The sequence below is a fragment of the Nasonia vitripennis genome, chromosome 1 (genome assembly GCF_009193385.2).
Source record: "Nasonia vitripennis strain AsymCx chromosome 1, Nvit_psr_1.1, whole genome shotgun sequence".
NCBI classification, from domain to species: Eukaryota; Metazoa; Arthropoda; class Insecta; order Hymenoptera; family Pteromalidae; genus Nasonia; species Nasonia vitripennis.
The window spans coordinates 27,177,439-27,205,426 of NC_045757.1; the positions used below are offsets into that span (position 1 = coordinate 27,177,439).

General features: G+C 41.2%; 2 protein-coding genes across 4 annotated transcripts in view; one reads left to right on the forward strand and one right to left on the reverse strand.

Moving 5' to 3' along the window:
- The window catches only part of LOC100119465 (polypyrimidine tract-binding protein 1), a 455,850-nt gene that overhangs the window by 311,374 nt on the left and 116,488 nt on the right, over positions 1–27,988 (reverse strand). The gene's annotated exons all lie outside the window — the stretch shown is intronic.
- Positions 12,290–27,711, forward strand: LOC107981954 (esterase FE4). Of its 2 annotated transcripts, none has more exons than XM_031921114.2 (11): positions 12,290–13,256; positions 13,981–14,248; positions 14,395–14,529; positions 23,427–23,595; positions 24,280–24,479; positions 24,736–24,996; positions 25,330–25,498; positions 25,879–26,054; positions 26,424–26,571; positions 26,635–26,776; positions 27,064–27,711. In XM_031921114.2, exons 2-11 carry the CDS (start codon positions 14,057–14,059, stop codon positions 27,344–27,346), a joined length of 1,875 nt encoding a protein of 624 aa, XP_031776974.1. In that variant the 5' UTR covers positions 12,290–13,256; positions 13,981–14,056; the 3' UTR covers positions 27,347–27,711. The 2 variants fall into 2 exon arrangements, with proteins under 2 accessions (XP_031776974.1, XP_031776973.1); XM_031921113.2 differs by having other exon boundaries at positions 12,290–13,252.

The following is a 27,988-nucleotide window of genomic DNA, read 5'->3' on the forward strand; positions in this document are numbered from 1 at the left end:
TCGATTAAGTTTTACTGCGCCTGTACTCGTATGGAACTTTCTTCAAGGCGACTTTCATCGTCGCTTCCTCATCATGCAAACAAGAAAAAGTCATAACAACGATCTGCATACGATTATTCAAATACCGAATTGACCGACGCCGACAAAGCCTAACGCGCGAGAAAACGCTATGGACAGCCCGACGGCTAACGCGCAACCCTCAAACTTGCGAAGCGTCTGTGTGACAGCGTCGTCGTACAAGAGAAAGACGTATGTACTCGCCCGATACACGCAAAGGCGCAGACTATGTCGCCGCGCGAGTTTAAAGTGTCCAAAACCGCATCGTTACCCCCCGATGCTCGACAGCCCGTTGCACGTCACTCGCCGCGGCGGGTGGCGCAAGTTCCCTCGGAGCTGCTGGACCTGACACACTGTGTACAGTCGGCGAAAACTCGGGGTTAACTTGTCCGGAGATTTTAGTCGGGGACTATGACTGTATTTATTATATTCGGTTATCGAGTGTCGCGGTGCGGTTGCGATACTCGATCGCTAGTTCGACGGTTTTGTGTTTCTGGAAAGTGAGGTGAGGAGAGCTTTACGTGTATTATAAGCTCTCTTGCGAGATTTGAAATTTCTGAATTTATCGAACTTAGAGGGAAGTTTGAACGAATTCGAAAGAACAAGAGCGCGTGTATATATCGCAATCCTTTCAAAATCTGTCCGAACTTTCGTATCTATATACATCGAATTCATGGAAACAGCGATATCATCGATAACTACAACAAACATGTTTCGAAAAAGAATTCCTACATCAAAGTTAAAATGTTTCGCACCCGTGTAATTCCGCCCCTGGAGTAATTTCGATATGGGGTGATAAAATCGACAACGTACACAAACTCGCCGCCGAACGTTATCCCAACGACGATGATTGATATGGCAGCCCTACGCAGTATGGTAACACAAGGAAAATATACACGAACGCGGAACTTAAGTAATGGCCGAACAGAAATTAAAATAGTTATACAGCCACCGATTCCGAGTCGCTCATCCGATTTTGATATGATCCGCATTTCTGAATCGAAACTCGTTAGAGTTCCGAATAACGGCTGTTTTGATATGCAAAGCTCCCGCGCTGATGATGCGCCCGCGACGAGTTGAGTTCCGGCTATCGCATGGGTCTCTCTGTCTCGCTCTGGCGTGTTTTCTTTTGTAAAACTAATGTAACGCCGGATTACACGCGGAACGAGAGCGATTCATGTAGTTTACATGCGCGTAGGACCGGTTGTATTGAAATTCATAGATGGAATTCTGAAATGCGCGATGATTAATTCAATTCGAATCATCTGCAGGGCTATTATGGAGAATCTTCGATAACGCTCAATAAGGATGAATTTATAAAGTCTGCGAAAAATCTGAAGCGATATCAGCGATACAAAAAATAAAAAAAAACGCCTTAAAGTACATCGTAGGATCCTCGACGTCGCGTGCACACTCCTCTCCAAAACTCTCCCCCTACCGCGTGTACACCATCAGCAACAGGGAAAGAGAGAGAGAGAGAGAGAGAGAGAGAGAGAGACGTTGCAGCCGTGTATTGTGTGCGTTTATACGCGTCAGCCTTTGTATCTACAAGTTTGCTCGAGATAACCGCGCTGAATGAATTCGTTTATTGAATTTCACACTCCCCTGCGCGATATACACCGCAAACCCCTTTCTTCGTGCGTCATTATCCTTTTTACCGCGTGTCGCGCGCTCTCCTTATCTCGGCGCAAGTCTGTTCCGCTCTTAGTATCTGCGGCTCTCGATCTTTTCTAGCCGGTCTCGCGGATATTGCGCTCCCTTTTTTTCTTAACCCCATCGCGACGCGAGCTATGTATATTTAAGCGGCGTAAGGTATGAATTAGCCTGATGAATATTTAAATTGGCCCTCGTGCACACGGCGCTTTTGAAGTATCCGCGATGTGTTGAAAGAAACGAGGGAGACGCGGTGAAAGTTAGATCGATGCGTCACGTGACTTTGGCTGAAAATAGGTATGAGATTATTTATTTAAAATTAGGGTGTATACTCGGCAATGAGCTAACTTTTTCAGCCCTCGAAACTCGCTTAGATTTACGATCATTGCGCAACGTCGATCCGGCCTACATAACAGCTCTCTCTCTCTCTCTCTCTCTCTCTCTCTCTCTCTCTCTCTCTCTCTCTCTCTCTCTCTCTTCTATTATTATTGAGTTTCCCTGGGTTAGCGCAATAATAGACGTCGTGATGCACGTTCACGCATACACACATGCGCGCGGCCCTATAGGTATACCTGTCAGGAATGAACATAACGCCCCGCTGATCGACTGGCCTGCGCACTAACCGAAAATATCGGGTTTGGAGGGGGATGACCACTTCATTTCGAATATATCGTTCGGCTGAATTGTAAAGAAATATGTACGCGTTGCTAGTTGCCTGGAAAAACGTAGCTGATGTACGTTTTATCTTTTAACGAAGCGCTTGTATAGCTCTGGTCGATGGGGTGTCAGACTAGCAGTGTTTTTTCGGGGCTAGCTTTGAAAAATGCTCGCTGCATTTTTTCGGTGTGCGTGTGTGTATTTTTTTCTGTTGTGCGATGTAAATGACCGGTTATACGAGCGAACGGGAAATGAAATCGACGATGACTATTGTTTGGCATATGACAGGTTCAAACGCGAGTCATGAATACATTGTTAATGTTTTGTTTCGTGTTAAAAATCACACAAATACTCCTGAAATTGATTTTAGTTCGATTCGATACCATCTCTCGATGGTCACCTTCTAAAGAACCGTGTAACTCTTTACAGGAATGCAGCCCTTTCCCGCAGCGGCAAAAGACGATTTCCGGCCGGTAAACGGCGCCTTTAACGTCGGTCAGACGAGCTTCTCCCCTTTCCTCGAGAAATATCGCGAATCGATCCACACCGGTCAAAGAAAGAAGACCGACTACCTCCTTTTACCCTCCGAAAAAAGAGCACATAGCAAAGAATCAAAGATGATTCGATGGAAAACGTGATTTCCGCGGCGGGCAGAGGGTGCGAGGAACCGATCGCCGGGGCTATTTTCCATACGTAGGCCGTCCGAAACGTCGGCGCATACGCGCATATGGCGCCGCATGTTTATTCATCGCGCACCCGTTCATTACCCACATGACAATATTGGATGATGGGAATTGCTTGTATCCCGTGACACGCACCATTTGATATGCGGGTCTCCCTCCACCCTCTCCTCTCTACATTCGAACCCTTCTATCGCCTATATGTATAGGTGTACGTGTGCGAGCGCCATTCGGTCTTTCGTGTCGAAATGCGACTAACAAGGGTTTCGCGTTTTTTTTTATGTGTGCCGCCGCCAACACAGCGTGGAGTCTCGTGCGCGCGCCCGGTCACCGTGTTTCCATTATGAATTCGTGATATTGAAAATTTCATCGCGCCGGTATTTTGTATGTAGATTTCGCGGAATTTCAATGTTCGAGGATCCTTTCGGCGTTTTACAAAGCTGCGAGTGCGCGCGGGTGTGAGGGTGTGCGTGAGTGCGTGTGTTGGGGAAAATTGATTTTCGAGGTTACGTTTGGTTGATCAACGAGAGCACGAACGGATTTTTATGTCCCTTGAATGTGTATATTCGGCGGACTCGAGGGGCTATATTGATGGGACTGAATTTTTTTTCGTTCGTTTTTTTTATTTATAGGCGGAGCGGCAGAACATGCACCCCCGCGAGCGACTAGTTTATCGACTATTTTTCTGTTTCGTGGACATTATCTGAAATGTTTTCGTTTCTTTTGTTCATTGCGCTTCTTCATTAAATATGAGTTTTTGTCTTTGTAGATATGAAGGTTCTTTTGTTAGGGTTGTGACATGGATTTAAGCTTTGCTTATGCAATAATACTCACATTAAACCGTTGCTCTTTTCTAGTGACTCCATAAGAATATCGTTAAAGATCATCACACTCACCTGAAACAGAAATAAAAAGACGCTTCAAATCTCGTCAAATCATACTATCAGATTGTGTGAAAAATGATGAGTGGATACTGAAGACAAATGCAAGAGTATCCATTCATCATTTTTCTAGAAAATCCTTCAATACCAGCTTTTATGCCTCTAAAACAATGAAGCATGCGGACGTATCTCCCAATCCAAGAAATCTCAATACATTTATAATACGCACGCAACAGATTCATGAGCTACACACAGCCAGCCCTCGGTTTCTCGAAAAGAGGTCAAAACCGCGAGCAGAAATACGCAGATACATTGAAATACGAGCGTATTCACCGGGGCCACCAGCACACATACCTACACATAGACAACACATACGAGAGGGCGCATGATCCGCTGGATATGTAGTACATAGAGAGCGCAGGGCCGCGCGCGTACAGCCAATAGTGCACCCGGGCAAAATTATGCGACGGCCGGGGATTCCCCGCTATACTCTATGTTTGCCTATCGTTACTAATATATTTATTCGAGCTGCCGTGCGGTGTCGAATCTCCCGGAGCAAAGCGCGCATCGCAGCCGCCGCCGCACTCGCCGATTAATTAACGAACGAGAGAGACGTATATATAGCGCCGATGCGCGGATGATCGATCCGGCCGCGCTACACTCGCTTCGATCGATCCTTGTTTACCTTTGCCCGATGCACTGTCGGAGCAACGACGAGAGGACCACTTTTGAGAGGCTCATCCACTGCTGCGGTTGGGCCGGTGGAGCGACGGTTAATAAGGAGCGAGAGGAAGCTAGCGAGCTGTGCCGTAATTTATGGCTGGCTGTAGTAATTAATGGATAGTTTTAATGAGCGGCGTCTTCGGTCATCGCTGCAGCTGCCGGTGTGCCGTTCCGTGTACCGCGAAAATTTTCTGGACAAGCGCGCTGGAGACGCTTTGCGATTGATTAATCGAGAGATACGCTCGTGAGTTCGCAACAGTTCACGCGTGAATGATCAGTTTGTGGGATCGGTTTTTGGAGGATGAATATAAGTTGCTGCTTTGCTGATTAATAACGAGCGTTCGATGTGACTGGAAAGTTCATGGATGCGATTAATTCGATTCGAATGTGAGCGTTAAAAATATCGACGCGGCAAAGCGTGGGTAATTATAAATACATTGCGGTGGGATTAGCTTTCGTTGGCTCATAATTTTCGTAATGTAAATTGTGATTAATGAGCTTATAAAATGATCATATAATTATTATAACAAACGCGAGCTTATTAATAATGCATATGCCCGTGAATTTCAATTAAATTGCGCATATAGCCCACTAAGTGAATTAACGTAATTTATTAGAGTGTAATGATGAACGGCATGACGTTATTTTACCCGTGAGAACTTTTAGCATAATGATTTGCTTTGTAGTTTCAGCTTTGTACATTTTGAACAAAATCGTTGAAATATTAGCAGTATATTACATCGATAATTGTATGTTTAAACTGGGAAAAAAATTGAAGCTGCAGCAAGAAAGATTATTTCGGACGCATTTATTGAATTTTGCATTAGAACTAACAAATGCAAGGGCGATATATCGACGGTCCCTGCGAAGAGTAGCAAGCATTTCGCCTCTTTCAAGAAGAAAAACCTTTCCCAGAATCACCCACGAAGCCAAACACGATTCGGCATTTCTCTACGAAAACTATCACGATGGAAGAATTCTCCACGAAAACTATCACGCAAACACATATGGTGTATTACTCCCCGCTGCGCGCGGCCGAAGGCAACATAATCCTTCCCAAAAAAAAGTTAGTTTGAGAAGGATGAGAACTGACCTATGAGTGGCAAAAAATAATTTATACTGATGTTAAAAATTTGGCATCGTTCAACAATGATCAGGTGATAAATAATACAAAATTTGCAATCAAGAAACAAAATGTAATTTTACAGAATTTGAACGCTAAAAATCGGCGAATATCCAGGTTACCACTCTCCGCAAGTAAAAACTTTATATTCCGTGGTACAGAAATAAAATCCGCATTCAAGTGTTCAATATTGATCGATTTTCAAGATTCAAATTCGGTTTTATTAATCTTTTTTTCTTAATTGAAAATGTTATGTTAACTATTTCTCAATCATTTCTGTTTTCAAATTTTAAACAGCAATATTATTTATTTTTTACCTCTTGGGTACTTGTGTACTTTTTCGTCGTGGGTCGACGAGTCGTGCTACTTTTCGTGGTTCTGTTCAATGCTTTCCTTCGTGGTAAGCGTCGAAACGAGATAGTTTTCGTAGAGGTTTGAACAGTGCTACTCTTCGCAGGGACCGTCGATATAATCGTCTAAAAAATGTTTTTTCACTCCATTAGGAAATAATCAGAATCTTCTGGATTGTATAAATTAGTTTATTGACTTGAGACTTTTAACAAGTAATTTCGGCAATATTGTTACCACAGCTTGAGTTGTCCCTCAAACTAACTTTTTTGCTGGAAGTTCTTTGTGATCAAACTACAAAGATTTTCTTAAACTTGTACAAACCTTGATAAAGTTTGAAATACATTTAATTTTTATTCCGTTCAAGCTATAAAAGTACTAAAAAAGAGAAGCTGACGTCGACTCACGCGCGAAATCCATTAATCTTTCGTCGAACACTGAAGCGTAAAAGCGCATATTTCTTTTTTACGGCATTTACGATTCTACTTGTAAAAAATATTCATAAAATTGGCTGGTCACGGTTCTTTGAGACTCGAAAATATTAAAAAAAATCACCATCCACAAATAACAAACCAAAAAACTCATTTAAAATCACAAAAAATAAAGAATAATTCCAACGCAAAACTTCATCAAGCCATCAGTCCACACCGTACTCTCCAATCATCCGTACAGTATACAAGCGCGCAGCGCCGGTTGCCTCCTGTCAGGCGGTGACCCAGCTCTTCTTCCTTACAGCGCTCCTATTATCCACATGCACTCGCGTCGAGAAGACGGAGGCGCGGAAAGCGGTTCGCTCGCTCCTCCGAATCGATTCGGCGGGGGCAACAAGAGCCGAGGAAGTGTGCAAGCGCGCAAGCGGAAAAAGGTATCCAAGGATGCACGCGGAGCTGTGCGATTCACCGATAGCGCCTGCCAAGAGAACAACGATCATCCATTTTCTTATCGCGTCTCGGATAGAGGGCTTTTGCTGCTCGCGGAGTTTCGCGAAGAGTGTGCGCTATAATCGGGGGGTGTGGTAATGCCTCAATGGCAAATATAAGCGTAACTGCATTTTCAATGTAGCATATGCGCGATTAACGAGCGAGTTCACCCTCTTTGGTAAATCAACATTTTTTAAATTATTATAAGCCAACAACAGCGAGTGAAATCGCATCAGAATTCTTTTATCGGAAATCCGTAGCAGAAATCTCCCGTCAGTCCGTAACGAACTCGTCGCTCGTCCAATCAGTCGGAAAGTTCGTATTAAATTCATTTAAAAAGAAGATGAGCGAGAAGAGCTGCGCGAGCGCGCGTGGACGTATGCATTCGGACGTTTAAAATAAACCGAGTCGCGGACAAGTTAATGGCAATATCATTATTGCGCGCCGGCGCGTTATTCACTCGAACAAACTGTGCGGGCCATGCATTAATTTCCCGGGGCAATGCATCACCCCGAAGAGCGTTGTGTGTTGTCTGTGTGTGTGTGTGTGTGTGTGTGTATGTGTACGCAGCGTAGTTTGCCGCTTTCCAGACTTTGCATTAACGCGCGCGAAATAAGAGGAAAAGGAAGAAAGATAGCGAGTGTACGAGAGCGAGTTATGTTGATAGAGAATGAGAGAATCGAGCCGAGATAAAGACAGAAACGGATATGAATGGATTGAAAATGTATTGTTTGGTGTTGAATTAGTAATGGAAATATTTACAAATTCGTTCGATTATTTTTGAGTGATTATGGTTTTTAGAGCCTAGAGTATAGAGGAATGTACATCAATATGTATCTTTATTTTTGAAATTATTTTGATTAATGCTACTGAAAAAAATGAATAAAATCCTTAACACTATGAACACCGAGTATGTTTAAAAACTATTCTAATGTAACATAGCTTTCCCCATTGCTTTTTAACTTACCAGCTTACTAGTACCTACAGCGAAGATAGATGGCGTATCGGTTTTTTCCATCATCCTCAAAGCTATCTGCGAGCCGAGTGCATTATATAGCAGTATATAGAACACTCATGTTAAAACTGCCTTTCGTTGGGCTTGTTTAGGCTGCTCATATCATAACAGCAATAGAGACAATGCTACTAAAATTTTAATTCATCATTCTACTGTATTCATGATTACAATTCTTCAGTCGTAATTTTGGTGAAGATTATCAGAGATTATTCAAGCTCCAGTTACGATTCGTTTTGCGCATCAGCAGTATATGTAATAGCAATGTATTGCATCTATCACGCCGCTGTGTTTCGGTGCTTTGGATTTAATAGAGTTTAGCCGCGGTACATGTGCCGCTCTATTGATTGGTAAATATTAGACAGTAGCTCTGCATAATGGCCTGGGATATTGCTCCAGAGTTAGCCAGCTAATGCATTAAATACAGTCCCGTGCTCGTAAACGTCGAATATAACATTGCGTTTGCGGGAAAGCCACGCGTTTAATCAGACGATGAAAAAACATTCTTCATTATTACGTAATCGACGAAAACGGCAGTTTAAAACAGTATGCAGTCGCCCAATCATATACCCCGTCACATCTTCTGTCTCACGCACAAACGCGTCAATCGCCGGTACTTTAATCCTCAGCCAACTCGCCCTCTTCTCTCTCTCTCTCTCTCTCTCTCTCTCTCTCTCTCTCTCTCTCTCACACACACAATCATCACAGAGGGGGCGAAAAATGCGTCCATTGTTCTTAAGCCCTGCCCCGAAGCGAGGAACAATCGGGAGGCGTTGAATGGATTCCTTCTCTCAGGCCTATTGTCGACCGCAGTGCGTCAAGATAGTGGGACATTTTTAACGCTATACGTACAGTCTATATACTTAAGTCCCTTATCACCCTTTATCACGGAAAAATCGCATCGGCCGGCTCAGCGCACGCATGATAATATGCCGCGCAAAACTTTGTATATAACACTCCACAGTGGCTGAACTCCTGCCGATGGGCTTTGCTGCCTCGCCTCGTGGTTCATTATTCTCTGAAGAGAGAGAGAGAGAGAGAGAGAGAGAGAGAGAGAGAGAGAGAGAGAGAGAGCACATTACCATGTATTATTCACCCGTGGCCCTCTACTGATATTTTACCCTTGAACGCTCTAATGCTCCTCGAAAGAGAATAAAGTGCCGGGCGAGCTGCCGGCGTCAGACTGATGCTATATCCGTATAAGGAGACGAACGACGGGGTGTATAGTGGTATTATATGCATATACGTATGGATACTAACCAGGGTTAAACGAAAATACGTTTTTCGATATTGGAGGTAAGAAGGCTGCTGGGCAATGAAAATATTTCGCGGATGACGACCCATACGGCTGTAGTAGCACGGGCTTTGAATGCTAATGATGACTGGGTATAAGATTTTCGGTAATCATCAGTTTGTTAAATTCTTTCGGTAGAAGTATACTGATTACGCTTGGAACTTGGTGCTGTATTTATACGCTACGTCAGCGATGTGCGAGTATGTAGAATCAGTCATAGCAGCTCCGAGCTCTAGTAGTCTCGCAAACGGCGATAGGTGGCGCGTAGGTACTTTCTTGTATTGCTCACCTATTTCTACACGCAGAATGCATATATAGCGGTATGCCATCTCTGCTAAAATAGCTTGCTTTAGCCGCTCATGCTATAACTGCTTTCATTAAAAAAATCTTATTAAGAATGGTGTTAAATTATTGTGTGGGGTCATTTAGTTAGTAGTTGAATAACGTTCGAAAATGGAGAAGACACGGGCAAGGAGACGGAAAGCTTTGCTTTTATTTTTATGGGAGCGAGCAACGGTTGCCGAGCAAAAGGCTGCAAAAACACAATAGTATATTGTGTACCAAGGACGCAAAGTGGGCAACTAAGACCGAGTGTGAGCTCAAGTTGTGAGCAACAGTCTTGTTATTCGTTGTTTTAAATTTGTATTTTTTGCTCAACTTTTACGAATTTCTTGAGGTACATCCATTTGTCATTATAGAAATATTCTTGCGTTTTAAGGAACTGGCTGACACTACGTCGAGGCACACTACTGCATAATGTTAATCTTCATCCTGACCAATAGATAATAATAGACCAATAGTATATGTTTACTATTTTATGCTGTATAACATCTGACATAAAACTATTGTCAAATGATAAAGGGAAGAGGTGCGATAATTATATAGGTTGCATAATTACTTGTAACAATAACTCGCGATCATACATCTCTATGATTCGTCAATGTGTCTTTTATTATTATTTTGGAGTCTTCCTACTTTTGTTTGTTAGACAATGTTATATTTAGACAAACTTTTTAAAAAATCGCGCTTTTTAAGTTACTTTCTACAAAAAAATCAGCTCTCGTATATTCAAACAAAGCTCGAATTTCAAAGCACGAGCTCCGTCTGAAATATTAAAAGACCACCTTTAGCATTCGCGCAATTTTGGTTTACAACCTTGTTTCCGCAACTGTGAATTTAAAATATTAAAAATATCCAAAGCTCCAAGCTGCATCCTCTATGCTTTTTTCAGATTTTCTTCAGCTTCCAAAAAGAGGAAATCGTAAAAAACTACCGCATTAGGGCCGCTCCATGCCGCTCATTAAAAATTAACTCCCTCTCTCTCTCTCTTTCTCTCTCTCTCTCTTTCTCTCTCTCTTTCTTTCTCTCTCTCTCTCTCTCTCTTGTGCAAAAGAGTTTACAATGAAATAAGTAACCGCATCAATACACGAACAATCCCGAGAACGCCTTCATAAAAGCCTCTGCTTCGTTTGCTTTATCTCCTGAAAATCGCTTTACTGCCTCTCGAGTTCGCGGCTGTAGGAAAAAAAGTGAGCTCGCAGATACAAAGTCAAAAGAAGAGCCGTTTTCATTGCAGTACACTCAGTGCAAAACCGCAACGCGCGCGGGGAGTCACCTTAAGCGAAGACACACTATACATCCGCACGTGAGCCAACGAGTGTATATTCCAGTGCGGGAAGAAGAGAGAGAGAGAGAGAGAGAGAGAGAGAGAGAGAGAGAGAGAGAGAGAGAGAGAGAGAGAGAGAGAGCGAGAGAGACAAGACGTAGGGACGAGAGAGTTAAAGGAAGCGGCCGCATCGTTAAGCGCGATAAAGCGATCCGCAGGGCAGTTAATTCACGGCGCGAGACGTGCGAGTCGCCTACTTCTCTTAGCTGCGCTTCGTGATGCATGGCTGAGTGGTACCGATGGCAATTAGTTGCGCGGACGACAAATAGATGCGTAATCTAATGCTCCTCTGTAGAGTCTTTGAGACAACCGGGAGGAGCAGACCGAGCTCGTGGAAAAGGAGCCAGACAAGGTGAAAGCTCCGCGCTACCGAGTAAGAGCTTGTTCGGTCTCTATTGGATCTAATTGGATTAAAGATCTGAGTAACGAAGGATTTCATTACCTTGATGCTTACTGTGTAGCTTGATCATCTCGTTGAAGCTCCGACAAATCCATCGAGCTTTTTTCATCAATTCAAAACACCGTGCAAAATTGGTTCATCTCAGCTTTCAAAAAATCAGCGAAGTGCATTAAAAACGCTGCAATGATTCTGCACATTTGAAATGTTCGCATACGCGGCTCAACTTGCAAAAGCACCGAAGTAGCATCTAGCATCGGCACTCGGCTTCAAGCCGCAACTCGAGAGTTCCACTTTGCGTAACTAACGACGAGGAGATAAGCGCGCAGTTTCGTCAACGGTGCGGAACGCTAAGGACGTTTCGCGTGCGCTCGCGCACCTTCGAGGAATTATACACGCGGACGGACTGCCTTTTTCCGCTGAAATTTTTCAAGCAACTCGCACGAGCTGGACAGGACGAAATTGAAGTGGCTTTTAATTTTAGAAATTACTTTGGCCGCGCCACAAAGAGCGTTTTTTATAATGACGGATGCAAACTGTAAATACAAGACTCTCGCGGATGCGTTTGGTTTTGTGCGCCAAGAGACTTTTGCGGGCTTATGCGTGGCGACGCGGAGCAAAGCGTTGATTAAAAAGTATTTTGTTTGTTTTTCATTCGCATGTTTTTGTTTAATCAATATACGAACCATCGGCAAATAGCAACTGTTTTCGCGTGTAAGTGTGACGGTGTTTACACGCGTACAACGTTTCCGATAAATTTTCGTCTATTCGAAAGTTTGAAAAGACTTTTGGTCGCTCGGAAAATATACAGCGTATTTGATATCAATACATGCCGCTTTCATTACATTTGGTAAAGAAACAATCGCTCAGTAGTTTTTTTACAAATTCACGATGTGTTATACTCTTGTTTCCACGATACGCATAAGCGTACGTCGTCGAACTATTCTATTGTTACGAACGGAGAGGAGACAGAGTCGAAAGGCGAACAAAGTAGACTGGAAAACTGTACACGACGAGCTTTTCGACCTCAAGTTGAAGTACGTTTTCATTCCATTGATTATAACTTCGGCATACATGCGTATACACCAGCTTACATATTCCAGCCCGCGTTTCAACCGACATTGACATTATTCTTTCAATTGTCCGCAAACAAAGCACGAGCCGGCTTATCAAACACATGCATCTAAATTTTCCGGAGAAAAAAATTGAAACGATCTCAGTATGATAAAAAGTATCGCATGGCGTCACCTCAGATCTAGCACATCACGCGCTCGCGTATAATATGCGCGTGCACAACGCACAGGAAGAAAAGTCAGCAGCCGCGCGAAAAAGGCATCCGAGAATGAAAATCCCGGCGCGGCAATCGAGCGGCAAGTACACATAGATAAGAAAGCGCGCATGTGTACAATGTATTTCACGCTTCCAGCGCGTATACGGCTGTGTCTTTTACGAGCGCGCGCGCGAGCGAGTCAACAGAGACGTGACGAAAGCGAAAGAGTGAGACGCAAAGTTGGACTAATTAAAGTGGAGCACCGTGTGTCATTCACCTATTTACCCGTAGCAGCGAAGCAAATATTCCAGCAATTGAGACTAAACGTTGCAGCTCTCATCGCCGCACAGCCTCCGTGTATTCCCGCGAGGCTGCACGCAGTTTGATTTCGCGCCTCCCAAATGCCTGATCGACTCGCTCGATAGTTGCGCGTTTCTTTGTTTGTTCTGTGCGCAGTGGTGTTCTACTTTTTATATGTCCATTTGTTTACCAGAGGGGGTTGGTTTTTGGAATTGGTGATTGTCCAAGTGAATGTTGCTGCTGCGTTTCAATTTTGAAGGAACGACAAGAGGTAGGTGGGTTTTACTTTTTTTCGTTTTGGGGTTGGAGAACGAATGGTTCTGCGGTGCTTTTGTTTGTTTGGAAGGTGGTTGTAACGCGTGTATGCGCAAGAGTAATCGAGGTGATGGAGTTATGAATATGTTTTGCTTTTCACTGTATGATCGATTGAAATTTGATTAGATTTGCTTTTTTATCGGTTAGCCTGTATCTGTTAGATTCCATTTATTCATTACAATGTTGGAGGAATGAATTCATTTTTTAAAGGTACGTGGAATTATTCCGTGAAAAAGTTCATGTAGGCGTTCCGCGCATTTTTACGATGTGCTCGTCTGTAGTGATCGCGAAATATTCGCGGAAGATAAGAAAGATAAACAAAAAGACTGCAGCTCGACAATTTACAAGGTGATTCGTTTATCTCAAGAATTTCGATTATTCGTTTTATTACTGTAATTAATAACTCATCGATTTAAACTTCAAATCCAGCTCGAGGAAAACTTTATTCTGTGACTATAGATGATATAAATAAGTGCAAACACAACGAAGGGTACACCTTACACTTGCGAGTAGCGTATAATAATTAAAACAACATGAAACTAGCATAATGTTCTTATCACAACAGTCATCGCTTATCTTATCGAGCATAATGTGACGAATCAGCGAAGAAATTCTGTTTTAGGAAATTATGTTTTAGAAAACTAGTAACAGTCACACCGTTCAGACCTTGCTAAATTTTTCCAGAGAACGAGCAACGATTCATTTTTCTACAAAACAGTTTTGAGTCAACGTTTGCATGTGAAGTCGACGAGGAATTATCATGAAGAATCGAAAATTTTGCCTTCTTCTGGTGATCTCGTGGTTTCATTGTGTTTTTGGCGATGATCCGCAAGTCGAAACTAATTTTGGTCCAGTACGAGGAGTTTGGTTGAAGACAGCTCGAGGTGCTAATATTACCGGTTACCTGGGGATTCCGTACGCTGAACCCCCGATAAAAGAGCTCAGGTTTGAGGTGATAAGATGGACTAACTACTTAATATCTATTTGTGCAATTGAATTTGTTATGTCAACTGACTCGATTCGATCAAAACCAGATTGTATTTCAAAGTTAAAAAAATAAGCATAGGCACAACTTGACGAAAAAAATTGTTCATTTAGAATCCTGTACCATGGACTGAAAAATGGACGGAAGTAAGAAACGCCACATCCGATGGCTCAAAATGCCTACAATTGAGCGATACAGGACTTGTCGGAGATGAAGACTGCTTGTATCTGAACGTTTTTACTCCTACAGTGAGTACACTTTATAATATCTGTATAATAATTAACCCTGGTTACGAGTAACCCCTAAGAGGTTGTTCCGCGATTCTCCCAGGAAGATCCCATTTAAATACAAAAATAGTTCAAATGCATAACGCTTACTCGCTTCTAACTCTGCCGCGTGGGCGTTTTACAGCTCGAAACCTAACCTTCTCGAACAATGAAACCCGATCGCGTGTACGCAATGCGTTGGAACTCGAGCTCGATTGTTTTGCGAGGTCGCTGAACACGAATTGAGCAAACCGAGATGTAGTACCGCTAGAAAAATAGGCTTTAACTTTGAGAGCATCTTCATTCAATTATTGATTTTTCATACAATTCGCATATTTTTATCCGGTATAAGTATATTTAACTGTTACAATGCCGCTACCCTAAGCGGGTCTTGGGCGTTGTCGTCCAGATCGGACGGGTGGGTGCCTATCACCACTACACAGCGCGTCCTTTGGTTGCGGATAGAGGAACAGCCCCTGAGAAAGAGGTTAGCTGCGAATAAAATGAATAAGCAGCTGCGGACAGCCGATAGGAACAGGCGTGGGTGTGATGAGCCCACACTGTCGAACGCATTCATCTAGAAACACTACGCAAGCACCACAACAACAAAAACACTTCACATTATCTCTTATCTCTCAATCTATCTCTTTCATCACACATTACAAAAATGGGCAAAAATCCTGCTGCCGAGGAGGATGCGGGAGCGATGACAACTGCCCCGAAAGGGGATGTGTAGAATGATTCGTCACCTGGTCTTACGCGGTAACGATGCCAGCGAAGGCGCGCTGCCTTGCAGGGGGGCGTTAGGATGCGAGAATGAAACCGTAGTGTGTCTGACGACGAATTGACACTGTCCTCGTCAAAGTCGGAAAGCTCTCATACTTAGTTCTAGAGAGGTATGGGGGTTATCACCTCTAGAACGATGGACTCACCTGCGATCGGAACAGGATCCGAAGCGCGCGGGTTTAACATAACATCATGGCTCAAAAAAATCAAATCCGAACCAAAAGGGACTTAAGGGTCGGAACTTGGAATGTTCGCAGTCTATACAGAGCAGGTGCGTTTAAAGAACTCGTAAAGGAAGCTGATAGGTACAATCTAGATTTGGTAGCAATACAGGAATCGCGGTGGCCAGATGGCGGAGTACTAGCATCGGGTAACTTCACGTACCTGTATGGGGCCGGGAGTGGGGGATCTCTAGGCACCGGATTTCTCGTAAGCAAAAGCATCATACATTCGGTTAAAAGTTTCAAATCCGTCAATGATAGGCTCTCGTACATCATTATCGAAGGTGAATGGTAAGATATGTATTTATTAATGTACACTGTCCTACGGAGGACAAAGAAGAAGAAGCTAAGGATCTCTATTACGAAACTTTAGAGCAGGTAATCGACCAGTTCGCGTCTTACGACACAAGAATAGTATTAGGCGATTTCAATGCTAAAATAGGTAGGGAGGAAATGTTTAGGCCTACTATAGGGAAGGAAAGCCTGCACGAAGCCAGCAATGATAACAGTATTAGGGTCATAAATTTCGCGGCGGCAAAAGATCTTATAATCAAAACTATGTGTTTTAAGCACAAGGACATACACAAGGCAACGTGGACATCGCCGGACGGGGCCACACAGAACCAAATTGATCATTTCCTCATTGAAAAAAGACGTCATACTAACGTTCTCGACGTAAGGGCTTACAGATGGTCAGATAGCGACTCGGACCACTTCCTAGTAGTAGCCAAATTAAGAGCTAGACTAGTAGCGAATCAAAATAGTAAGCGAGCAAACAAGGTAGAAAGCTTCGATATTGAGAAGCTACGAGATAGAACAGAGTGAATTAGGTACCAGATAGAAATTAATAACTGGTTTCAGGCACTTGAAGAAGCAAACACATCGCTGGAGGGGAATGACGAACCGAATAGCTTATGGGGGGACATCGAAAAAACGGTAAAAGAGGACGCGAACAAAGTACTGGGTAAAAAGAAAAAGCCAAAGAGCAAACCATGGTTTGACGAAGAGTGCGAACTCTGGTTTGAAAGGCGCAAAAAGGCTAAATTAGAAAGCTTACAAAATAGAAGCGATAGAACCGTAGAAGAGTATTTTTTAATTTTTTTATTTATTTATTATTACCAGAAGAAATTTACAAGGTATGTATTTCATACCTGGAAACCTGCAGAGGTAAATAAAATTACCTGTTCGCAGTCTGGTTACAAAGGAAAAGAAAGATATAAACAAAACTTAAAATTAAAACTTAAAACTAAGATATATACATTTGGCATAGCTTCTAATAACAAATTTGTGTATTGCATACAGAAACAATTTTTTTCTTTTATTATTTTTCTAACAGTTGTATTGTATCCAGTCTTTTATGATTTTCTTTTGAGGGTATTTATTTATATTTAATACTTTTAGTCGATTAGGAAGCTCATTATATACATTAATTGCTTTCATATAGCTGTTCTTATTGCTGATTCTCTTATTTGTTTTTGGTATAATAATACTTCTATTCCTAGTAACACTATCTGATGCTAAGAATTTTTCTTTGAGATTTGAGAAGTTCTATCACTTTGATTACCGTCTATTTTGACTACTTGATATCTATCATTTAGATAGCTGGAAAGGAGATCCAACGCTTGACCCCTGATTCCAATACGATATAATTTGGCCAGTAGTATACTGTGGTCAACAGTATCAAAAGCCTTCGCCGGGTCAAGAAAGGTTATTATCGTAGGCTTACTCTTATCGATATTATTATATAATACATTGGTTAGGTAGTTCAGAGCATCCTTCGTACCAATCCCTCTCATAAAACCAAATTGTTGCTTAGAAATTATATTACTCTTTTCTACAAAATCATTTATTCTATTATACATAATTCGCTCAAGAATTTTTGCAACATTAGATATAAGAGAGATAGGTCGATAATTCGTGATCTTATGTTTTTCGCCTGATTTATAAATCGGCACTACTTCAGCACTCTTTAGAGCTCTCAGGCCATACCGCTTTTTCAATACACTTATTGAAAATATGGGTCAGAGGACCTGCTATATGATTACATAGCAATTTTAAAGTCTTAGCATTTATCTTATCAAATCCCCCATTTTTCAGTTTTAGCGTATTGATTATACTTATTATTTCAGCCATACTGGTTGGCTTTAAGAAAATCGACATAGGATTCATGTCAGGTAGCCTAAGTTCTGCGTTGACAGGTTTCACGATTTTTGACTTAATTTTCTCCCAATTTCGCAGAAGAAAGTATTCATGTTTTGAGCTATTTCGACTTTGTCTGTAATTTTCCTATCATTAACCTTTATATAATTTATGGCATCATTAGATTTTTTAACTTTACCGATTTTTGTATTTATTATTTCCCATAGTTTTTTTGGGTTGTTGTAATTATTCTGCACTAGATTCAATTCATATTTCATTTTGGCATCGGTAATTACCTTATCCAAGATTTTAGAGTAGGTTTTATACTGTATTTTAAGCTGTTTATTCTGCACATCTAGTTGCCACAAATTATACAAAAATTCTTTGGTTTCACATGATCTTATTATTGCGTCGGTAATCCAGTTTTTTCTACCATTTTGTCTATTAGCCTTTTTTGTTGTTTTTGACAATTCTACGCATTGCTTGATTTCATTTAACAATTTTTCTACAGCCAAGTTTGGATCAGGTATCGAACTAATTTCATCCCAGTTTCTTGAATTAGCGTTATTTATTATTTTTTTGTAGTTTAAGAAAACATACGGTTCTTTAGTTACTGTCTTTAGCTTATTTACAGCTATGATAATCGGGTAATGATCCGTTAGATCATGCTTAAGCTTGTATGTGGCTGTGTTAATGTTGTGAGATTTAATGAAAATGTTGTCGATACATGATCCTTTAGCTCTACCGATAGCTGGCTTTGTAATACCAACAAAACCCTGAATAAATCCCTTATCAAGGAAGTTACATAGAAAATCTTGGCTATAATGATCACAGTCTAGCAGGTCAACATTAAAATCACCTATGACTAAGTGATTCTTTACATTTTTTTTATAAATTAAGTACTTATTAAGATCTAGTATAAATTCTGTTTTCGGTATCCCATGTGACCTATACATGGCTGATATTTCAAGACCGCTTTTATCATTTAAGGTTATTCTAGTATTTATTATTTTAATTCTCCCTGCTTCAATGACTTTGGTATTTTGGACTAGATTGCTATTGATAAAAACAAAGACTCCATCATTCCTGTTTATCCTACTTTCGTTATAATAAGTTTTATATTCATAATCTGAACCATTCAGTTGATAGAAATTATAATTAACTTGATCAAAAGCTTCTGAACATATCACAATCGCTGGTTTGATAGCTAAACTTTCTATTAAAATTTTCAGCTTATCAAAATTTGCATTCATACTACGAATGTTTACATGCATGATAAAGTCCTTCTTATTGTTTATAGCTTTGTTAAAATTTTCAATATTACCACATGTCCGTTCTTTTTGCATCGATTCATTTTGAAACCTATCCAAATAATCAAAAATATCCATTTTTACCTATTTCTTGATCTTGTTTTTATCACTCTTGTTGGCTGGTGACAATGCAGAGGATTGCGGTTTTAGATAGTTCAGTGGAATTTGTGGATCACGTCTTGTGATTGGTCTTCTGTTGTGTTCAGTTTCTGGCTTTGTTTTGTTGCGTGGAGTGTCATTTTCCAGTTGTTCACTATCTACGACATTATTAGCCTCTGTGGATACTTTACGCCTGTTTGCCAATTCTATGCTGTGATAGATCGATTCAGTTTCAGGTAGAGTAGGTTTTATCGGGTAATCAATAGAGTCAATATATCTGTCAATTTTCTTTTTCAAGATGCTGCACAAGTTAGAGTCATAAGTATGATGTTTTGTGTCTAACTTTGACTTGTATTTTGTGTTACTATAATGACAGTTAATGCACTTAGCATAATCTTTATCACAATTACACGTATTATGCTTCCCGGAACATTTCAAACACAGAAACTCATTTTGGCATTTCCTGGCACTGTGTCCAAATCTACCGCACTTGAAACACGGGCAAACGTTAACCAAATCATAGGCTTTGCATTGCTGATATCCAACAAAAACTTTGTTATTATTTTCTCTTATATGCTTGTAGATGTCAGCTGGGACTTCCATTATGACCGTACTCAAGCTATTATAATTATTCTTATACATATGTAGGACTTGTCCTCCCTTTTCAAAATAACTGAAGTTCCTTTCGTTTATGTCCTTTTCAATATCCTTGATGTCCATATTTGCGTGATTATCTATACCTACTATCTTAATTTTCGGGTTGCTGAGTTCATTTTTCATGACATCACATTTGTCCTCTAGTTTTTCCTTTAGTACTGTCTCTGTCAATACCGCACTATTCTCATTAAGACAGCTTATAATGACTTCTTCATTTTTATTTACGTAGATGTTCTTTGTTTGGATGTTTTTTTCAGCTGTTAGACATTCAATAACTGACTTCATAACATCTATATTACTGTTGTTGTTTTTTCTTACGGATATTTTAGGAATTTTTTTATGGATTGGTCTAGAGTACTTCATGGCATCTGAGTATGTAAGGACATTGTTGTCAGTTTTACTTCTGGTGTTTTGTAATTTTTCTTTTAGGAGGTCATTTTTCTCAGTTAATTCACTAACTAATCTCCTTAACAGCATGTTTTCCGTTTTCAGCAGTTCAAGATCACTTTCATCTATGGAATCAGTTTCTTGCAAGTCTTGAGTCTTGTTACTAGTTTCTGCAGCATAATATAAGGTTATTACCAATGAATTTAAAGTTTTCATTCTTGTTCTTAAGGCAGCTAAGGTGATATGCCTCATCACAGATCACGCACACTGCTGTTGTTGCAGGTTTTTGTTTGCAACATGCAAAATTACTGACACTTGTCAGGAGGCTTGTTTCGGCCCGGCGCCATGCAAAATTACTGACACTTGTCAGGAGGCTTGTTTCGGCCCGGCGCCATTTTGGCATGTGAGGACGTATGTGTTTTTTCAGCTTGTAATGCTTATCAAAATTTTCGAGAGAAAAGAAAAAAACCTTCGTTCCTTTTTCAATTTTCAAAACTCCCTCTCTAGCAGATTCCTGAGACACGCACCAAAATTACCATGGCCGATCAGTCATAGGTACCAACGTTTTGCCAGAGTCGATGGTGTTGCACTCTGGTGGCGAAAATTGGTACTAGACGCGCAGCGACGGTGACAACTGATCTCGCGCTCTTTAGAGAGAGATAGAGCTATATGTTTCTAACCTCAAAACATTTCTGAAGAAGACCTCGGTTCGGTGGAATTTGGAGCTGATGATCACAGAAACGTGATTTTCCTTTTTTCCTTTTTAGCGATGTTGAATACTGATGTTATGTCCTCCTGATGGAACAGCCATAAGTATCTTCGCCGTCAGCAGTCGTTCAGTGGTTGAGATGAGGTTATGTTATCGCCAGCTTGCGAAAAAAATCCTCCAGGCTCGTAAAACACACGAGAAGCCGTGATTTTTTTTTAGCGCTAGCGTGCGAGCCGGTTAGAGGATCCTTCTCGCTGCGAATAATCACTCAATCGAGTGAGAAAACACATTAAAAAGATGTTAAACAGGCAGAGCGACTTGTTGATAATGTTAGACTTACCATAGACAGCCATATGTATTCTAACGTAAGGAAACAGACGAGCGCGATCTACAGAAATAAGAAGCGGGAGTATCAAAAGAATCTTATTAGGAGAATAGAAACTAACAGTAAGGAAAATAACCCCTGCGAAATGTACAGAGGGATTAACGCCATCAGAAAGGGTTTTAGGAGTAGAGCGCAATTGATGAAGGATGAAAACGGGGACCTCGAAACAAATGACAACGAATTACTGTCGCTGTGGAAAAATTATTTCGATAAATTATTAAACGTGCACGAAAATAGCTAAGAATTAGGGGACGAAATTCACATTGCTAAACCCCACGTGGAGGAACCGAGCTACCAAGAAGTAGAGGCCGCGATTAAAAAACTAAAAAACAACAAAGCCGCGGGAAATGACTCTATACCAGCTGAGTTACTCAAATGTGGGGGCGTCGAGCTCACTTTCAAAATCTATAAACTAGTATGTGCCATCTGGAAAAATGAAACAATACCCGAAAATTGGAAGGAATCTATCATTATACTGATTTTTAAAAAGGGGGATAAGACAGACTGCAATAACTATAGGGGTATCTTACTTTTAGCAACGTGCTACAAAGTTCTGTCAAACGTACTACAAGCTAGACTCACTCCATTCGCGGAAGATATAGTAGGAGATTATCAGTGCGGATTTCGGCGCAACAGATCGACGAGCGATCAAATGTTTACCATAAGACAGTTGTTAGAGAAAAAGTGGGAATTTTACGAAACCATACACCAACTATTTATAGATTTTAAAAAAGCATACGACTCTATTAAGCGAAGCAAAATGTATCAAATTCTAGTACTTCTCGGTGTACCGAAAAAACTCGTGAGATTAATTCAAATATGTCTGAACGGAAGCACGGGAAAGGTCCGAGTAGGCGGTAATGTATCAGAACCCTTCATGATACGCGATGGTTTAAAACAAGGGGATGGGCTCTCTACGGTGCTGTTCAACTTAACGTTAGAGTATGCCGTTAGAAAAATGCAGGTTAGCCAGCTGGGCGCAACGCTTAATGGAACAACGCAGATACTAGGCTACGCAGATGATTTGGATATACTGGGGGATTGTAGGGAAACGGTAGTAAGAAACGCGGAAATCCTCATAAAAGCGGTGGAGTATACAGGGTTAGAAGTGAGTGAATCAAAAACAAAGTACATGATTGTGGATAAGCTAGACATCTGCAGAGGGGAGGAAGATCTCAGAGTTGGGAATTTTACTTTTGAAAAGGTTAGCGAATTCAGGTATCTGGGTACGACCATAAATGATAGAAACGAGATTAATGTCGAAATAAATAAGAGACTCCATTCGGGTAATGCTTGCTTCTACGCCGTGAGTAATTTACTTAAGTCGAGGCTGTTGTCTAAAAACGTTAAAATAAGAATATACAGGACAATAATACTGCCGGTGGTTCTGTACGGGTGCGAAACGTGGGCTCTCACTAAGCAGGCGGACAACCGTTTTAGGGTATTTGAAAATAAAGTCTTGCGAAAAATATACGGGCCGAAGATAGATGAGGAAACCGGGGAATGGAGGAGACTACACAATGATGAGTTACACAATCTGTACGCGTCACCAAATATTAACAGAATAATAAAATCGCGCAGATTGGGATGGGCAGGGCACGTAGCGAGAATGGGAGACGACCGTACGGCAGCGCGTGTCATGAAGGGCAGGCCGATGGTAACGCGACCTATAGGTAGACCTAGACGTAGATGGGAGGACAACGTAAAAGCGGATCTAGTAGAAATAGGACGGGTGGGTGTCGATCGGAGAGGTGCATCTTGGGTGGGGTTGACACAAGATAGGGCAGCGTGGAAGGCTTGCGTAGATGAGGCGATGAACTTTCGAGTTCCAAATGCCACGTAAAAAAAAAAGTATATTTAATGCTATGAAAAATTTATGATCGCCGAGACAATGATATCGCAAGAATAACTTGATACGCGAATCCAGATCACGTTTTTAAAATTGAATTTGAAGTTAAATTCTCAGTCAATGCAGAGCGAGCATAAATTGATACTGGTAGAGCGGCGTGTGAATCAAGCTCCATTCATGAATGCTCACTGTCATCATTCTTCTCCAGAGCATAAATTTATCACTCGCGGTATCATAATAATATTTCATAAATCGATCGTGCAACGCAATAGACAAGTGCTGCTGCAAACTCTTGACTCTGTGACATTAAAAAAAAAAAACGTTTCTCTCATTCCAGATCAGTCCAAACGGCAACGAAACGCAGCAGAAAAAGCTCTCAGTTCTATTATTCATACACGGCGGCGCTTTTAACACAGGAAGCAGCAACAGCAGCTTATACGCACCCACATATTTACTGGATCACGAGATCATCCTCGTTACTTTGAATTATCGGCTTAACATATTAGGTAAGCGGTGCTTCGTAATTGCGAGTGATATAAATGGCACGCGATTGAGATTCGATAAGGGAATAAAACGGATTATAGAAAACCGCGAGCTTTATACCTGTTTGCTTGTATATTAAATTCGCGTGATACGATTTTCAAGATTCGATTTACTTTATGGCTTCGAGAGGAATTTCCCACTACCAAATGATTTACTATTAAAATTTAACCGAGTTTCATCTAACAACGTTGGCATACGCGATAGGATTTCGAGTAAAATATTAATTCAACTTTGTCGTGATTCGCGAGACTCCAGCTCAGTTTCATTTCGAATTTAACAATAAGTTTACAATTTCAAATAAGCCAGTGTGCAACATCATGTTTTTTTTTTGTAATATCTCGAGTAATTATACCGGAACGACTGCAGTTCGTGTTTTCTATACTTAATTATATCGCACACTATCATTATAGAAAAAGCGCAATCTCAGCGCAGAAATAAAACCGCGAGCGTCTCACTTAAGATTCCCCTCCGAAAGCAAAAATTGCGCAGGATAACGAGCTACACCCTGTACACGCTCGGCCGACCATATCAGATTCGGTTATGGGCTCGTGGTCCGCGTAATTCTTGCGCGCTCGCGCCTTCGTCCATCCGGTGATCCCCTGCGCAGATATTGTACCTGATGTATACAGCAAACGGTTGGTGCACAGGTTTCTTCAGCACCGGTAACAGCGTCGCGCCCGGTAACTATGGTCTCAAGGACGCGGCTATGGCGCTCGTTTGGGTCCACGACAATATCGAGGCTTTCGGTGGAGATCCGAACTCGGTGACTCTGATGGGACAGAGTTCCGGAGCGGTGATGGTCCACCTGTTGGCCTCGAGCGAGGCTACCAAGGGACAGTTCCAAAAGGTACACAATTTACAATTCCAATTAAAATATTAAATCGTTGATATTGATACAGTTTAAATGTTGGCACAACGTTCCGTTCATTCCCTTAATTTCAAATGTAGGATGACTTGTCTGCGCTTAAAATGTTAAATTGCGATTAATTTTACATTTCCACAAAAATTAATAAATTTTGAAATATGATTTCTCTTTCATTATGTTTTATATCGAACTTAACGAGAAAATTGAGTAATCCAGAATATATCTATACCATACGCAGATGATAACGATGAGCGGGGCGCCAACGGCGAAGTGGGCAGTCCACACGCGTGAGAACATTAGAAACTCGTCCTTGCACGTGGCGTATCTCCTGGAGTGCGCGCACGAAAGCGATTTCGATGATATGGGCAGCGGAGATGGCGAAAACGGAACAGTCGTGGAAGACGAGGATGTAACTGTGAGGCAAGAAAAGATCGACCGGAAGATAATGCAGTGCATGAAATCAGCGAGTCCGGCTGATATCGTCATGATGAGTTACTTCGTGAGTTCTATTAAATTTCGCTCGATTGCTCGTTTTCCGATCTTGCGAAATATTTTGCATCAACAACCACTTTTTTTATAATTTCAAAATTTTCAATTCTCAAGAGTACGGATTATCTGGTTAGCCTAATCTACATAAAATTCAATATACCATCCCATCCTCATCAAGTCAACCGCGTCTCGAGCACCGCACGAGAATAGACGCATTCTTCTGCACGCTTCCTCGACGTATAGCAACGGCCATTAGCGTTTCCAGCGCATCATTACCTATAATTTGATATCCGATCAACGGCCCTGCGCGATATCGCGTTTCACGGTGTCCGTATTGTTGCAGCACATGTGGCGGCGAAATCCAAAATGTATCTACGGACCGACCCTGGAAGCAGATGCCGAGGGTGCGATCCTGACGGTAAATCCGGAACGAAGTCTCACTGACGGCCTATTTAGGGACATGCCGTGGATCAACGGCGTCGTGGATGACGAGGGTCTGCTCAAGACGACCGGTAAATAATGCACGGGCTCGCGTCACTGCGACTCGCTTAGTGATATCGTATTAGTGTCACTTATTTGCGGAACTCGATTGACGCCTGCTTGTCGAACTTTTTCTTTGTCTCCTATTCTAGACTTAGACTGTATAAATTATTTTTATACATTAATTTGACTTTTTTCTCGTAATCTAATCAGATTCGAACTGTGCAGTTTGAAGTTAGCAGCAAGTTTTCAAAAAAGCAGCGTTGATTTGATTTAAACCGTTTTTTTCGTCTCAGAATTAGACTGTCCTGTGTAATTTATTTTTATACGTGGATTCGACGTTTGCCTTGTGAATAAATCAGATTCGAGCATAAAAATCCGATATTAAATTGATTTAATTAATTTTTTTTAGATCTCCTTCTGAACAGCGCCATAAAAGATGAATTCTTGAGGGACTTTGATACGCTGCTTCCAAGCGTTCTAGAGCTGCAAGATTCGATTGAGAATATCACTGAATTTAGCGATGCAATTAAGGATTTCTATTTTGATGGGGACATTCTAAGGAATATAGAATCAAATATTACTCAGGTAAGTTAGCGAGGAAATTAAATTTCATTAAATTTGAGATTTTTCATTCAGTTGGTTTGATATTTACAATTTAATTAGTTTTAATTTTCGTGCTGTACTTTAAAAGTGTAATTATTTTACGATATACAAGTGTACAGTATTCTCGTGTTATTTCGCGTACGGAATATCGTCTGTATGATTAATTAGCGCTGTAGGCAACTGTATACAGTACAATAACATTATTATTAGTAAAGGTATATTGCATTTGGAATAATTATTTAACATTTCAGTCTCGCTGTATGTTACACTTTGATTTTGAAATAAATTACATTGTGAAAAAATATTTCAAATAATTCAAGAGTCATTCATAAACGACAATAACTTTTGCAGATGGTCGGAGATGCACTGATAACTTTTTCAAGTTACGATTTCCTGCAAAGACGACTGCCGCAGATGAAATCCAAAGTTTACTTTTACGTGTTAGCTTACGAGGGAACGTTCAGCACTACCTTCAGATGGGGCATTCCGTTCCGATTCGGTAACTATTTTTAAAAATAAAACATATCGAACGTAACCTTTTACTTGTAGCCAATACGTTTAGGTGCCGCACACGGTGACGATTTGAATTACATTTTCCCCTACTTGAACGAGAAATACGCCGACCTGCAACTCTTCAACACGATGGGCGATAGAACAATGATCAACATCATGTCCGAGATGTGGATCAACTTTGCCAAAACTGGGTAAGCATTTTTAAATGATTAAAAGAAACCTAAAATATCGACATTTCCGCGACGAACGAAACAGCACAACATTAACTCTCCGCAACACCTACGCCATAAATTCAAATCCCCGTGGAATAATCATCCACTCTCCGCATCGATCAAGCTCTTCCGCAACTTACGATTCGCTCGCTCAAGCGTATAATTCTCTCTCGGTCATATCCCTCGCCAACAGCGTACACACATGGTTTATTCACCGGCCAACTATATGTACTAAGCGTATAAACGCCGCGTCCATATACCTGCAGGGTACCGAGCGCGCGACTGACCTCGAGCTGGGAGCCCTTCCAGGAGCATAGACGATTCATGAGGTTCGGCGACGGACGTTCGATCGATCGAGCCATGGAACAGGACTTCCTGACCGAACGCATGGATTTCTGGCGCGATCTGATGGGAAACTACTCGTTGCCGATTCTCGAGTACCGAGCCGGTCAACCGGTTGAAGAGGATGCCGTGGCTGCAGCTGCGGGAATCGGGTTTACAAGGATTACCCTGTGTTTGGCTCTGCTGAGTCGATGGTTTTTGCGTTGAATTGAGATAGATTTGTAATGTAATGGTATTGTTGATATTTTTGTAAGATTCGAGGTGCCTTATCGATAAGTGCCAAAATATAGATGCGATTATTATTTTCTAATGTGCAAATTTGCCATGGGAGAGACTCTGATAAATTAATCAGTACAAATTTGTATGCTCTGAATCGGGCGCAAGCGTCACGAATTGTAATTGAACTTATAATTTTGCATTTACTGCGGATACCTGAACAAATGATTGAATTATAATATAGAATAGAAATGTGCTCGTTTATTTACTGCAAAAAAGTTGCCGTATGTAAGTAAAGATGATTTATTATAATATCGTTAAAGATTTGTATGTTATCGTTAATAAATAACATAAAATAATTGAATTTTCGCATATCGTCATGGAGAATTCTAAATTTACCCAGTATTGAAGGAGGCTAGTCCAAAACTGTTTGGTTTTACGGCTGTAAGGTGGCTTGACGATACTACACATGATCATCAGGGTAATGGATATTTTTTATTGTTCACATCGTACAGTCATCTGCTGTCGATTGACAGAATACAACTCTATGTCAAAAGTCCGGGTAGTACATGTGCAGACTTGGATTCGATAACCCATATAGTGAAAAACGAAAAAAGACTTTACCAAAAACAG

Coding starts and splice junctions, on each gene's coding strand:
- LOC107981954 (XM_031921114.2), top strand. CDS start 14,057: ATGAAGAATCGAAAATTTTGCCTTCTTCTGGTGATCTCGTGGTTTCAT. Junction 24,997..25,329: donor TCGTCATGATGAGTTACTTC/GTGAGTTCTATT, acceptor GTATTGTTGCAG/CACATGTGGCGGCGAAATCC. Junction 26,572..26,634: donor GGGCATTCCGTTCCGATTCG/GTAACTATTTTT, acceptor CAATACGTTTAG/GTGCCGCACACGGTGACGAT.